We start from the raw sequence: 15,458 nt of genomic DNA, 5'->3' as shown, positions 1-15,458 counted from the left end.
AAGAAGTGCCAAACACCACCTCTTTTTCACGGACATCATGGGAATATTTCGCGAGACCTTTTTACAGCCCATCATAATGGAAGTGTGGCCAGCCAGCTTTGCTTGGATGCCTTTATAAATTTCTGTTCCTGATCATTGTGTGCTATCAAGTTGCTAAAGTCTATGCAACTGGTGAAAGGCATTACGTGATTCTATAGTCGGATACAACTTTAGGAGGCCGCGGAATCTGCACTTTAAAGGCAAGTGAACACAAGCCTGCACCAATGGGCACGCACTCTAGACTGACGTCGTGCCGCCGGAAGCTGTTGCACTATTTTTTTAGACGTGGAGGGAATCGGCTGCTGCGCTTTGGTCATCTGGGCGGGGCCTCTCCTGTCTTCTGAAGTTGTATCCGACTGTATAGGATGCTGCTTTTCATGCAACACAGAAGGACAAAGTGTACAATTATTTGGCCTATGAAATGAATACATCAGAAGTGAGCTATTCAAAGGCTTAAGATGTGTGAAAATTGGTACATGCAAATATATGACATTGTTAAAGAATATGTGGTTCGCACATGCATGTAATGGCATGTTTGAATCGGGGAGTGTTGCAGTCATGCGCAGTCTATAGGTGATAGCATTATTAAGCTCCTGCTGTTTCCTGTCTTTTCATGGCGAATTACACACACCGTTCATCTTGTGGCTAATCAACATGCACTGTATTCTTGCACATAGAAAGAACAAAGAGCACAATGACTTGTATGCTGCGTTAGTGTATTTTTCATTTTCATGGTCCAAGAGTGGCACAGGTTGTCTTACGTTGCCTATTTGGAAGAGACACCAAGTGCATGTTAGAAGTGTCCTAATATGCACAGCATAATATTTACTGCAATAATTTCATTCGTGTTCTTGAATAATGAACAAAATAATAAACTGAAAGCTTTTTTATAGGTTGTCTTCTGGGGGCTCGACTATAGAGCAGTGAGGGCACCGATACTACTGTTGCAGAGCAGCCCTCCGGACCTCTGCCACACTCTCAAGAGCACGTGCCTGGTGCTCGCTTACTTCCACCAGGCAGTTGAGTGCCTCCAGCAGCAGAACGTATTGCTGCAAAAAAAACGAAAGTGGACTATTGGAATGAATCAACTGCATATACACCATTATTTACAGAGAAAAATGCTCGTTGCAGTATTGGTACTAAGTGGCCTTAAGTGTGGAGGCCCTTAGTTAAAAAAGAATTATGCGGTTTTACGTGCCAAAACCACTTTCTGATTATGAGGCGCGCCGTAGTGGAAGACTCCGGAAATTTCGACCACCTGAATTTTTTTAACGTGCACCAAAATCTAAGTAAACGGGTGTTTCCGCATTTCGCCCCCATCGAAATGCGGCCGCCATGGCCGGGATTCGATCCCGCGACCGCGTGCTCAGCAGCCTAACACTGAGCAACCACGGCGGGTGTGGAGGCCTTTAGTGTAGTATGCATAATAAAACAATGTCGGGACAACGTTGCTTTATTTTTCATAACTGGGGTTGTCTTTTTCATTGCCAATTGTCATGTTGATTAGTGTGCCAGCAGCTGAGGCGTCCCTTCACGAGTCTCTACTGTCAGCACCGCAAACCTATTTTTGTTCAGTGCAAAACAAATGCCTCTCCCTACAATCTCGTCTTATACGAGTTGATTGCATCCTATGCCTACAAACATCATATTTTTGTCCCATTACGCAATTTTCTACCATCCTCCGCTGCAGTTCTCTCTCCTTGACATCCATTCTGTCACGTTTATGTAATCACCTGTTATGAATTGGCAACAAGTGATTGAAGACGTGCATGGCCTGCCTGGCGATTCCATTTTTTTTCTTAATCTCAACTAGCATATCAGTTGCCACGGTTTACTACACCACTGTCTTCCTGCCTTAATTCTATCTCCAACAATTTTTGTTACTTCGCTTTCTGCACAGTCCTCGACTTCTCAAGTTTCTTTGATAACCTCCAGGTTTATGTCCCATATTGCATAACCGGAAGAATGCAATCATTGTGAACTTTTTTCAAGGATATCGGTAACGTGGCGATCACGATTCGGTAATGCCTTCTATGTGCTGTTCAAAACATGAAACTTTGGTAGAAGTTTCCTGCTTTATATCAGTACCTGCTATTGATATTTCACCTGGATAAACGCCCTCTTCCATTGATTGTGCGGGCTTAATGTCACTCATGAATTTCTGTTATCTCACCAAGTTAAGGTTACCTTCATTTTTTCCATATTTTCGCGGGCCCACGTGCATGTAAAAGCACGAACACTCATTGGTTCTCAATGCCTTTTTTAAACTGCTGGACATTCAGTTCGTTATTACGAAAGTGACTTAATCCGTGCACTCTTATTATGCTAAATATGAAACAGTAGAAACATACTTATCTGCAGTTTGTCGATGTCTCCTTCACTGTGTTGGTAGCGAGATCCATCGTCGGCACCACCTCCTTGTCGCGTCGTAGCTATATAGGCTGTCTTCCTTTTGCACACACTCTATAATATTCGTGACGCTCGAGTCACGCAGAGTGGAGGAACTCAGCGCACTCGCAGAAGCAGCACCGGACAAGTTGTTTCTTCAGCATTGCGCCGTGAACAGTAGGTGCGCGTTGCGATCTGTAAAATTGCCGAAAATTGGCAGTCTTACGCGGTGCACGGAAAGCTTCCTCACGGAGGAACAGAACTATCCAAGAAATAGTGCTCATCGTCGAGCCTGATCACTACGTCGCGCACTGCAAGTTCGTTGTACGAGTTTGTGTACACTGGGCCTCTTCGATGTTTAGCCGCCATGCTCACCCGGTGAATGGATGGAATGGCGCCACCACAGCGTTCCGTCGTGGTATAATGCGAAGCGTACTAAATTAAAAATTAGTCTGCTACACATTCAGTGTACATCTTGTAAGTTTTAAGATGCTTCTAAACCACGTTAAAGTAACTAATATTATTGTACTAAACGCATTTGTTTTATAACTTGCTTGTGCATGTAATGCACTCGGTGGAACGACAAACAAGTGAAAGAAGGCACGACCATGCACCGACGGTATGATCACGTGACCCCCAGTTTGTCGACCGCCCAGGAGCCAAAGCCCAAGGCATGATGGCCACCCAGAGTGAATCTAGATAAACCAATGAAACTGGAGGCTTGTCGAAAGATAAACTTTGTCTCGGTGCCATTTGTGTTTTCATCTTGGGGTGTCGCCAGAGGTCGTGAAGATCCCGAGTTTCGCGAAACTCGGCGCATCCTGCATAGCACCCAGAAAAAAATACACACATTTACAAACAGATACGGGTATAGGTATTAGGAGCCGGTTCACAAGCTGCTGTGCCCAACTTCTCATATGCCTTTTTTTTTCTTTTTACCGTTCTGTTCGCAATGTCTTGGGAATTTTTAATTGCAAGATATCACGAGAATTCAAAAGCAGTGTGGAGCTGTGTTGTGGAAAAGCATATCGAGCGCTGGCAACACACCTTATGCGTGGTTGTGTCACAGCACGCATTCTACAGCTTGCGCGTGCAGTGAGCACCGGTAGACAGCAATCAATCGACGGTGCTAACCAACGCTCGAACACCGCCGCTAGACGCTCGACTATCTTTGTGCTGACGGCGATCGTTCACGCTAAGTTGACGGCGACATATCTTTGCGTTGGAAGCGTCTTTTGCAAATGTTTTCTGTTGACACACTCGTAGGTTTGTTTCATGCGCGCACGCTTTTCTCATTTCTCCTGAGACTGGTTTTGCTCCGTCACTTCACCCCGCCCGACGAAAAATGCAGCGACACAGTACACGAACACACCCGCCGCTGACAGTAGGCACCAGACTTTGGCAAGCTTTTCTCCTCGTAAGTTCATTCGGAAGCAAAAAAAAAAAACATGGAACAAACACACAGGATATGCGTTTGCAGCGGTCACCAAGGGATGCTGTTTTCAGGCAAAGCGTAGCGCAGCGTCAGCGATGCTCCCTGCAATGTTTCTTCACCGGATCACGGCTTAGAATAAACGCACGCGGCACAAATGCCGCATCGTAAGCTCGCAGTAATATTTCTGGCATGGTAGACCATCACAAACAGTTTGGGAATTCACTGTGACGAGGGGCTGACGAACACAGCTGACGCGACTTGGCCCAGTTCGAAGCGTGGGCAGCCATCTTCTCCATCGGCGGGGTCACCGGCCGTCCGGCTCATGACGTCAGTCCAGAGGGCGCCCCCATTGGGGGAGGCTCGTATGCATCCGCCTCGGAGGAGTAAACGCCTCCTTTTTTCTTAAGTTGTACCTGACTATAGGGAATGCATCGCTCCCGCAATTTGAAAATTTTCAAAACTAAGCATGGTGATGATGGCCAAGTTACCATGTTTTCCTTGACGCAGCTGCAATATCTTCATAAAGGGACAGGCAACGCGCTTGAGCAACAATTTATCGATTCTCTCATCTTCATATGATTACCCATTTCACAGTGACAGCTACCGTGGAAAAGCTGATCAGGAGAACATGAAAGAGCTGCTCGGAACGCGAGTTGTAATGAATGTGCTGAAATTTGTAGAAGCGCCAACAAACTACACAATATTGCGAATACCTATAGCGCATCTACAAGACTTGAAGGTGCGGGGATTTTGGGCTACGGGAACCATGACAACAAAAAGACTGGATATGGACATTTAGAAGAGTCAAAAGGACTCTCCAAATGAAACACGGGATGTCTAACTACATACCTGATTGTCAAACGCTTGCTTGGAAGTGGAACCAAGAATAACTGCATATGCATTGCCACAAACTACCACGCAACTGACACAGCAACAGCCAGTCACTATAGCCAGAAGGAGCGAAAGAGGGTGAATGTGCCGCAGCCGGAAGTAATTCAATATTACAACACGCATTTAGCTGGCGTTAGCTTTCTTGATGGCTTTATTAGCGACCATGACATTAAAGTAAAAAAAGTGGTACTGGTGAATGCTAAGCAATTGGCCGGTAACACTTGGCATGGCTGCTTGGAGGCTTTGTGTGGAGCGTGGAATTGAGCCAAAGCTTGACCAGTTACAATTTTCAAGCGCGTAGTACAAGGCCTAATGATTAAGCGGGTCATATCGCGAGACAGACCAACAGGGATTGGGGCCTTCTCGTTCCACTGCAGAAAAAAGAGGAGGGTCACCATATTCTGTAATTAGGCAAGCAAAGCTCAAAAAGCACCCGAATGATGTGCCGAGTGTGCAAATTGCGCCTGCATATTCATTCTCCAAAGGCTTACCACAAGTGAAGGCCATAGGCTTCCGCGATACTCAGAAAAAAATTATGCGTTGTGTATACAAATTGCGTCATTGTTCCCTTTTGGGAACATGTTCTATAGTATCAATGAGTTGTGCAAATCAAATAAAATTGGTTTTCCAAGTGTAAAGCTTCATATGGACGAATTATTTCGCTTGCTTATGGGCGCATCTGGTACCGGCGTTTAATGGTTTAATGCGCATGTGTGATAATGCGCTTTTATTGACTAGTGTTACAAAATAAAATTGGTTGTAAGTTTGCGCTGGTCCGTGTCTCAGCCCTCTTGTTCTTCTCTATTTCGGGCATCATCTTGTGCCTGGCATTAGGAGCCCAGCAGAAACGGCGAAGAATTACGCGAGCTCACATTTGCGCCTAAGTGCGAAGCCGCGGATGGCGCAGAGAGGCTGTCATAAGAGAGCAGCGCAAAAGCACCGTTTTGTTTACGGGCCGAGACAAGTTGTCTGACAAACACTTCGTTTAAAAGTAGGACGATTCGTCGCGTAGTGCGGGCAAGACATTGGTTTCTGTCGGATGTGTCTGGTGTTGGAGCGTGACGAGATTACGTTGACAGAGCCATTTCCATATGACATGTGTACAAGCTTGTCATGTTCTCTATACATGTAATTGTTCGCTTAACCAGACGAACGTCCCTCGAAAACACACACAAAAAAGAATTGCTTCAATCGATTCCGACAGTGGGCGACATGTACCGAATGTTTCGCTGTGAAAGGAGAAACAATACCTCACAATCCTCACAGCTTCATTCACATTTTCATGACCTATGCTATTTCTTTTCTGAACTCTCTAGTAATATCATTCCTTTTGCGAACCTATGAAGGATTATAGAACTATCAACTGAATCTTTTATAGTACGGAATATGCACTAGGCCACACGTGACTTCAATCACCGCAGAAAAGAGGCTGGCTTTAAACTTATGTGTTTTCAAGAATGCACCACATTCATTTCTTTAATCAAGCTATTAAGGGGTATCCGAAAAATAAGCTTCCTTTACATGGCCTTAATAAACGATGAAAATGAACTTCATTTATGAGATGTACGAGGACATTCGGCGGATATGAGGAGGCAATGAAGGTCGCTGCGCATGAGCAACTTCTATGAGCCATTGTCATTGTGACGCAATACATGTGCGCGGTTAACAAAAGCATATGAAGTCTTTTAAATGCGAAGCATTTCTTGGTGAACTTTTGGCACTCTGACAGTATCTATCTATCTAGCTGCCTACGTATTAGTACTCTCATGGTCGTTTCCTTAACTTGGTAGGTACCAAAATTGGCGTAGTATAACAAGATTATATCACGAACGTAAATGATAGGTCATTTCTTTTAATTATGGAGTTTTACGTGCCAAAACCACTTTGTGATTATGAGGAACCCCGTAGTGGAGCAATCCGGAAATTTTGACCACCTGGGGTTCTTTAGCGTCCGCCTAAATCTAAGTACACGGGCGTTTTCGCATTTCGCCCCCATCGAAATGCGGCCGCCGTGGCCGGGATTCGATTCCGCGACTTCGCGTTCAGCAGCCCAACGCCATCGCCACTGAGCAACCACGGCGGGTAAATGATTGGTCATGCCATGAATATCATGACATTTCCGTTATGTAGCTTATAAAACAGCCGCCTACGTCTTGGTGCTCTCGTGGTCGTTTCGTTGACTCGGTAGGTACAAAAATTGGCTAGCATGAGAAAAGTGTATGACGAACATTAATGAAAGGTCATGACATGATTATCACAATATGTATGTCATGTAGGTCAAGAAACAGCAGCCTACGTATTGGTGTTCTCATGGTCGCTTCGTTAACTTGGTATGTAGCACAACTGGCATAGCATGATAGAAGTGTATGAGACACATAAATGACAATTTATGACATGAATATCCGGACATGCGTGTTATTTAGGTCATCACACAGCTGCCTGCCTCTTGGTGTGTACCCAAATTGGCATAGTATCGCAAGAGCATATGGCGAACATAAATGATCGGTCACGATATGAATATCATAAGCGTGCTGCTTAGGTCGTGAAACAGCCGCCTACGTCTTTGCCCTCTCATAGTCGTTTCGCTGACTTGGTATGTACCAAAATTGGCATACTATGATAAGAGTGTATGGGAGCATAAATGACAGGTCATGACATGCGTGTCATGTAGGTAATGAAACAGCCGCCTTTGTCTTGGTGCACTCACAGTCGTTTCTTTAACTCGGTATATGACAAAATTTGCATAGCATGACGAGAGTGTATGACGAAGATAAATGATAGGTCATACAACGAATGTCATGATATGCGTGTCATGTAGGTCATAAAACAACCGCCTCGGCCTTGCCGCTCTCACGGTCCGTAGTTAACTTGGTAGGCTCCCCGCACACTGCTTCGCATTACATCGATTCCCACAGGGCGTGGGATTTGCTGGCTTTTTAATAACTGACTAACAAAGCAATCAATAAATATCACAAAATATGAGCTTTCTTATGCATAAAATAATAGGATAAGCTTGTTCTGGACATTAAATATTATTTATTGTTGCATTGTCGGTTTTCCTATCTATGGGTGGACGTGTAGGGCAGGGAAAGCAAGAGAACAGGAAGTCAAAGGCCGCAGCGCCCTTCAGCGATTGTGATTCAAATCACTCGCTGCTTGTTTCATCCAGTCACAATAGCAGCTTCATGGGGCCTGATGTAATGCAGGAAAGCAGAGTACGGTACACTCGTGGAGACAGCGCTGTGCTTTGTGAAGAATTGTGTTGCATAATTTAGTGGGGTGCCGTGGACCTGGCTACGTGTATTGTATGTTTGCAGTGGTACCTGAGGGACAAGAATGCACTATGGACTGGGAATGTGAGCCATCTGGCATGGTTTGCATCGAACGCAGCTGCCGCTACAAAGTCGGTGAGTGTTGTATAGGGACAATTAGGCTGCGGGGATTCGTTAACAGAGGTCAGGATATGACATTAGCGCAAACATCTTCCACGGCAATTAACATCGCCATTAATTTATAAACACTAAAAACAATTAAAGTGGTGGCAACTATTTCGTGTACCAGTAACTTCTGGTCCTACAGTATTATTTACTTTAATCAAGGGTGGCCGATTGGACTGGTTGATTTTGCTTGGCGACTAGTGTAGTAAAGCGATACAAAACAGGAACACAAGTGAAATAATGAGCTTGTCATCGTATTTTCTTATCCTCTACTCGCTACACAACTTCTTCATCTATTTGAGTTGGCGTCTCCGGCAATGAAGGATTTACACATACATTCGATGCAACATAAAAATGTGAAGCACTTCCAAGCAATGCCATGACAAATGTCATTCAAGGTCCATTCATCTTATTAGCTAATAACGGCTGTTTGCTTCTTATGGAGGTAATGGAAGGTTATGGAGGTTATATATTATGCAGGTTATTAAAATTGCTTTCAGCGAGCCTTAGGGAACTTTGCCCTTTCATTCTTAATTTGTGATTTAGTATTCATGTTTCCTGTGAATAACATGTGTATGTCGTGATTGTTGTATGGGTAATAAACGGATTCTGATTTAAAGTAAATTTAGACTGCCTGTGCGCATGAATTTTTGCGAACTTCTTTATTAGGTGGCATCATAAAAGCCGTACCTAATGTAACTACTGGACAAATAGTTATTCCCCGCAAGTATTTGCCTGCGGTCCTTTCGTTCTCCGCGTGTACCGGATGCTACCACACTTCATATTCCCAACAAAATTTCCTTTTTTCCAGTAAGTAAAACATATTGATTGGCTAGTAGGTCAATTAATTACTGCTTTATAATTCTTGCATACCCACATTATTCTGCAGCTTGCGAGACGCGTATAGAGCCTTTTCCTTAACACAAGTTCCTCAACCTACCTTTACAAAGTGTGAAAAAGGGAACTTTTCTGTAAGCCGGAATGTGAACAGATGGAAACAGTAGCAACATAAAACGAAAAAGTGCACCTTGACGTTTGTTCCTAGTTTAATGATGGCAAGCTATTTGTTCTAAATTATGTAAAACATGGCTGACGAATAACTTATTTTTTGCATATAATGACCATGAAGGCCAATTCAAGTACTTTAAAGTTCTCCAGCTCCGCAGCCTCCAATGAGTTGAATACCATTACCACCATTCCACTGACTAAGAACAACGGCCAAGGTGATACTCAGACCTTTGAGTTAGCTACCACAACCCGCCAGCAGATTGTCTGCAATAGAGGCCACTCGGCTAGGACGGGTTGGTTACCGGTTCCCAAGGAATATTGACATTCAATAGATTCATAGGCACTCAAGCTCCTAAAAAGCTGCAATGACTGCTCCAGCTACCGGCGTACATAGCATAGTTGTTGTCAGTGTTGACATGGCGTTACAGCCATCTGTATATTTTTCGGCCGTCAGTTTTCACAAAATACTCGCTTTTCAAGCTAGTGTGGCAGCAGTACCGACGTCACCTTCAACCGAAGTGATGGAAGTGTGACATCAGTGTCGTGCGACGAGCTGGAAAGAAACAAAATCAGACTTGCGACGTTCGTAGGATGTTCGCCGAGAAGCCTGTCCCTCAGATGCAACCTCGCACAAACGAAAACTCTTCGTTCGTACCTCGGCTTCAGTGTGCTCTCAGCAATGTAAAGGAAGATTAAAAAGTGAAAATTTTCCAATTTCTGCAATCGCCGGACACTTGCCCTAATTTTCAGACCATGCAATTCCCATTTCATAAGGGGAGGCTTAGCGCCCCCAATTCGCGATGGCTTTGCGCCGGACAAAATTTACACTTAGGGTTGTGATTTGGGTTAGCTGGTGTAATGTTACCATAAAGAACTCTCTGTGTAGCACAGATGACTGTACTGCATGGACAAAAACTAACACGGATTTCCAGGCACAGTCTTCTAAACTGTATTCTCGTGATGATTATGATGATACTGATGTCTATTGATATCCCCGTTGAAAATGGCCGGCAACAAATAAACCCCATGGTGTTGTGCTAGAGGCGCCATCCAGTGAACGTTGGCAAAATATCTCGTTAGCGAAACGACAGCTTCGCAGATGCCAGCGCCTACACATGACTCCCTCGCAGGCTCCTATTTAAGTGCTGAACCAGAAGCTAGTAGAAACGCGTGCTCCGCATTGCGTCAATAGCTTGCCAGCAAATCGCATGTGCCAAGCTCTAGGCTGGAATTTGCGATAGTCCATCCACGTAAATGGTTCGCAGTGACCGATGAAGTTAAGCGGAATTCTAGATGTGCGGCTGTACGGAGCTCAGGTTGCCAGACCGAAAACAAGAAAGAGTGTACATAGGAAGTCGCTCTACTCACGGGGAAGGGTGTGCTCGTTCAATGGAAGCCTCGGGACTCCGCTGTCTCAGAAGAAGGAAGCCCCATCAGCTCTCGCTCTGGCTACGCTGCGGGTACAGTGCAGCGCCGCGTGACAAGACACGCTAGCTGATTTTATATCATAAAAACAAATAAGAAATGTCTTCTTATGATATGACTAACAAAAATCGGACCCCTCGGTTAACCTCCTTTCTCCTCGTTTATTAGCTTATTTCATAACACACGAGCCCATCTATAACAATGCGGTTGCCTTATTAGTCGCCGAAGAACTTGCTCAAGCACAAGCGAGCGCGTTCAGTAACTGCCGCAATGGCGTCGTAACGATACCACTTGATTCGGCGGACGCAGTGCCGTCACTCGAAGCTGCCCTTCTGCTCAGGCGCGCTTGCACAACTTGTACGTTGAAGAGGCTAGAAAACTAGGAGACTTGGTATTGCTTCATGCGTAATATAACAACAGCGCACTGAAAACGAAGACAAAGGAAGGTGTATGCACAGCACGAACGAGGACATTCAAATGGACAATTCATTGTATAAATAAATAAATAAATAAATTTGTCACTAAAATGCTAGTTAAAATTCAGCGCTTGTATTGTGTCTCTGTCTTTCATCGTCTTCGTTTTCGGTGCGCTATTCTTATTAGCCATGAAATTTGACGTGTCGTGCACATAAAGGAATGTATTTCATTCCAACCACCAATTTGCTCTAGTGTTTTTTGTTCGTATTGCACCAGTCCCCGTGTATGGCAATCTGTGCAGCGGTCTCTGGGGGCCAGATAGCCGTCTTGGCGCTCCTGTCTATCATCGGTGCCTGTCTTCTAGTCTACCTGTTGATTCTTCTAGCACGCCGTTCCAGGCAAGAGTACTTTCTCTGTCTTTGTGTTCCCTTGTGCTAGGACTTATATACATGGTCGGATAATTATGCGAAGTTTATGGAGTTTGAAACATTGGATAAACACATATTCCGTGGCATCACGAAAAAAAATGTACCCAAGGAAAGAAAATGCAGAACGTGGCAACAAAATGGCACATGAGCGGTGAGATCATTGAACTGGCAGTTTCGGAAAGGATGACAGCTTTCGCTGGAATAGACACAAGAAGGGGCTTGCCTCGTGCGTCTTACGTTAGTAACTATAATTATTTGCTTTACAATCTCAAAGACCGGGCCATTTTGTATTCCATGATGTAACTTCGTAGCGCTGAAACGCAGGACGAGGCAAAGGGGACTTGAACTACAAACAAGCGCTTGGGCGTGGTGCTTCCGTTCTGCCTGCACTAGCATGTTTCTTCTTATTGCACTGCAAGAAGTGCGATAAACACCACAAGATGTTTTCGGCGAAGCTGCATGGTAAGGTTATAAAATGAAACGTAAGATATCTTAGGATACCTATATACCTTCGAAGCATCTGTGGCACTTCCTAAGCTAGGTCATCGCAGGCACATATCTTGTTGAGCTACTTAGCTTTGTAATTGAAAAAGAGAAACATCATCCGGCATCATTCATGCCTTCCAGCCAGTGAGATACACCTAGAATTCAAGTAAACAAATTGCGATGGAACCCATACCATCAATAGTGAATATTTTATGTCGCTGCACTGCTTCTGATGGGCCATTTATCCTTTGACGAAAAGGCCAAGGGCCCCTTGAATTTTGTGCATATTCTATCTGTTTTTGATTAACTTACATGCACAAAAAGAGTTCCAGCTCCTTTTATCTAATCTGATACTAAAAGGTAGATCATTACCTCTTGTCAATGTTACAAACGCCTGAACATTCCTATTGAAGGAGATATGAAGGCACATGGAGTTTACTCAGCCGATTTTATTGCAGTGTGTTTTGAATTGCGTTTGTATTACGAGAGTGAAAGTGAAAAAAGTGTATGTGTATGTTAGGTGGGGGAGCTGGTCAATCGCTATATATATTTGTATATCACATCTATCTCATTAATCAGGTTATCGAGAAATCCGCAGAGTACAATAGGCCTCTCTATATGCCTTTCATAGACTACGAAAAGGCATTTGGCTCAGTAGAGGTACCAGCAGTCATAGAGGCATTACATAATCAAGGATTACAGAATGCTTACGTAAATACCTTAGAAAATATCTACAGAGGTTCTACAGCTTCCCTAATTCTACACAAGAAAAGAAGGAAGATACCTATAAAGAAAGGGGTCAGACAGGAAGACAGAATCTCTTCAATGCTATTTACTGCGTGCTTGGAAGAAGTGTTCAAGCTATTGCACTGGGAAGCCTTAGGAGTAAGCATCGACGGCGAATATCCCGGCAACTTTCAGTTTGCCGATGGCATTGTTCTATTGAGCAACAATGCAGACGAGTTACAACAAATGATTGAGGACCTTAACAGAGAGAGTGTAAGAGTGGGGTTGAAGATTATCATGCAGAAGACAAAAATAATGATGAATAGCTGTGCAATGGAGCAATCGTTCAGGATCGACATTCAGCCTCTAGAGTTTGTGAAGGAGTACGTTTACCTAGATCAATTAATCACAGGGAACCCTCATCATAAGAAGGAAATTCATAGAAGAATAAAAATGGGTTGGATCGCATACGGCAGACTTTGTCAGCTTCTTACTGGAAGCTTACTATTATCATTGAAAGGGAAGGTGTACAATCAGTGCATTTTACGAGTGCTGACATATGAGGCAATGACTTGGAGACTGATAAAGTAGCTTGAGAAGAAGTTATGGACCACGCAAAAACCGATTGAATGAAGATTGCTAGCATAACCTTAAGAGACAGAAAGAGAACGGTTTCGATCAGAAAGCAAGCAGGTATAGACAATATTCCAATTGCCATCAAGAGAAAAAAAAAATGGAGCTGGGCAGGTCATGTAATATGCCGGTTAGATTAGGGTTAGACAATGGGTACCAAGAGAATGGAAACGCAGTCGAGGACGGCAGAAGACTAGGTGGATAGATGAAATATATATATATATATATATATATATATATATATATATATATATATATATATATATATATATATTATTCTGATGAAGGCCATGCCACGGCCGAAACGTTAAATACAATTGCAATTTGCAGATGCAATTTTCTTAAGTGTGCACCTTCGTTTCTTCGACTACCTATGCACCGGACCTACAGAACTTTTCAATGATATATATATATATATATATATATATATATATATATATATATATATATATATATATATATATATATATATATATATATATATATGCGGCGTTACGGTGGGAAAAGAAAACAAAGTTGTCGACGGTGAAGGCGACGAAGTGGCAACAGCCTCTCGGGATTCTCGGCTGCTGTTTAGATACACCTTGTAAATACACCGCATAGTTTTATACCTGTGACACCTGGGTGGACGTGCGGGGTACGCGTCTTCACAGTCGACGACCTTGTTCTCTTTTCCCACCGTTACAACATATATATATGGAAACTTATCGTGTCCATAAATCGTTTTAATGTTGCCGGAGCATTACACAAACCAAAGGGTATTACGTTAAACTCGAAGGTTTCATCCGGCGTTATAAAGGCAGTGTTCTCCTTGTCAGGGGGTGCATAGGTATCTGGCAATAGCCTGAGCGCAGGTCGATAGAGGAGACGCACGAGGCAGAGTGTAAACAGTCAATGGCGTCATCTATACGTGGGAGAGGATACACATCCTTGTTTGTCACTGCGTTTAGGCGTCTGTAGACGACGCAGTATCGCCATGAGTCATCTTTCTTCTTGATCAAAATAACTGGAGCCGCCCACAGACTATTGGACTCCTGGATGACTCCTTCCTGTAGCATGTCTGTAACTTGTTAGGCGATCACTTTGCGCTAAGCTGAGGAAATGCAGTACGGCTTCTGTCGTACTGGCAACGCTGGTATACGCTGGAGTGCGGGGGTGAATGTAGACGCTCTTGCGCAAAGTCAAACACTGAAGTATAGTGGGCAAGGAGCTCTTGTAGCGCTTGTTGGTGGGAAGAGGAAAGCGATTTATTAAGCATGCTCTTAAATTTTGAAGTGTGGTCGCTGAGCGACGAGCTTGCTTCTGTGGAAAAAACAACTTCATGAATGCTCACAAGACCATTTTTCTTAACGCGTGCTACTTTCAATTCTTCAGGCGAAATAACTGACTCGGAGGACACATTCACCGTCCACACGTGAGCACAACCTGCTACAACTTCGATAAGTGAGCGAGGGATAAGTACATCCTTCTTTAGGGTGTTCACGTATTAGGGTTCATTTAATCCACATCAAAAACCAACACGGACGCGCGACGAGGTCACTTAGGTGAACATTGCCATCTCCGCAGGCACATGCACTTCAGTGGACAGGGAAAATATTTCTCAAAAATCGGATTACAGTCGTCGAGTGGTGGTGGTCCGACATCGCTGCCGAGTGAAATTTGACCAGTCCTGCAGTCTAATGTTGCTCCCCACTCCCGTAAAAAGTAAATACCAAGAATTACGTCATGTGTAGCCTGAGCGAGTACACTAAATTCCTTTCGAAATGCCCTTCCACCAACGGTTACGTCAACTGAACACACTCCCACAGGACGTAACAGTTGACGGCAAACTCCGCGAAACGTGGTATTTCCGTCCCAAGCTAACATCACTTTCGGTCCTAGGGAATTCTTGCAAGAGAGACACACCACAGACACGGAAGCACCGGTTTCTACAAAAGCCACAGTATTTAAACCATCGGCACAAACACATACTTTGTTCTTTAACATCCCGATCTTCTTTAACATCATGGTGGAGGCATTTGAAAAAGGAACCGTCCCATGACCTCACCTCCATCGGTCGCGCCTGCTAGTTTCCCAGCTGGGGCGCCGTAGGCGAGCGACGACGCGGAGATGGCGATCGATGTGTCCGGGTCGGCGGTGGAGTCA

General features: G+C 44.1%; 1 protein-coding gene across 5 annotated transcripts in view; it reads left to right on the top strand.

Moving 5' to 3' along the window:
• The window catches only part of LOC126523926 (uncharacterized), a 185,801-nt gene that overhangs the window by 152,203 nt on the left and 18,140 nt on the right, over window positions 1-15,458 (top strand). For all 5 annotated transcript variants that reach the window (XM_055066999.2, XM_055066996.2, XM_055067000.2 and 2 more), the window contains 2 exons: window positions 8,071-8,160; window positions 11,342-11,438. In XM_055066999.2, the coding sequence (XP_054922974.1) occupies window positions 8,071-8,160; window positions 11,342-11,438 (187 nt within the window). The remainder of the gene's footprint in view (window positions 1-8,070; window positions 8,161-11,341; window positions 11,439-15,458) is intronic.

This window comes from Dermacentor andersoni, chromosome 6 (assembly GCF_023375885.2).
Source record: "Dermacentor andersoni chromosome 6, qqDerAnde1_hic_scaffold, whole genome shotgun sequence".
Lineage (NCBI taxonomy): Eukaryota > Metazoa > Arthropoda > Arachnida > Ixodida > Ixodidae > Dermacentor > Dermacentor andersoni.
Note: the sequence above shows the minus strand (reverse complement) of the source record. Positions and strands in the feature narration are given on the sequence as shown.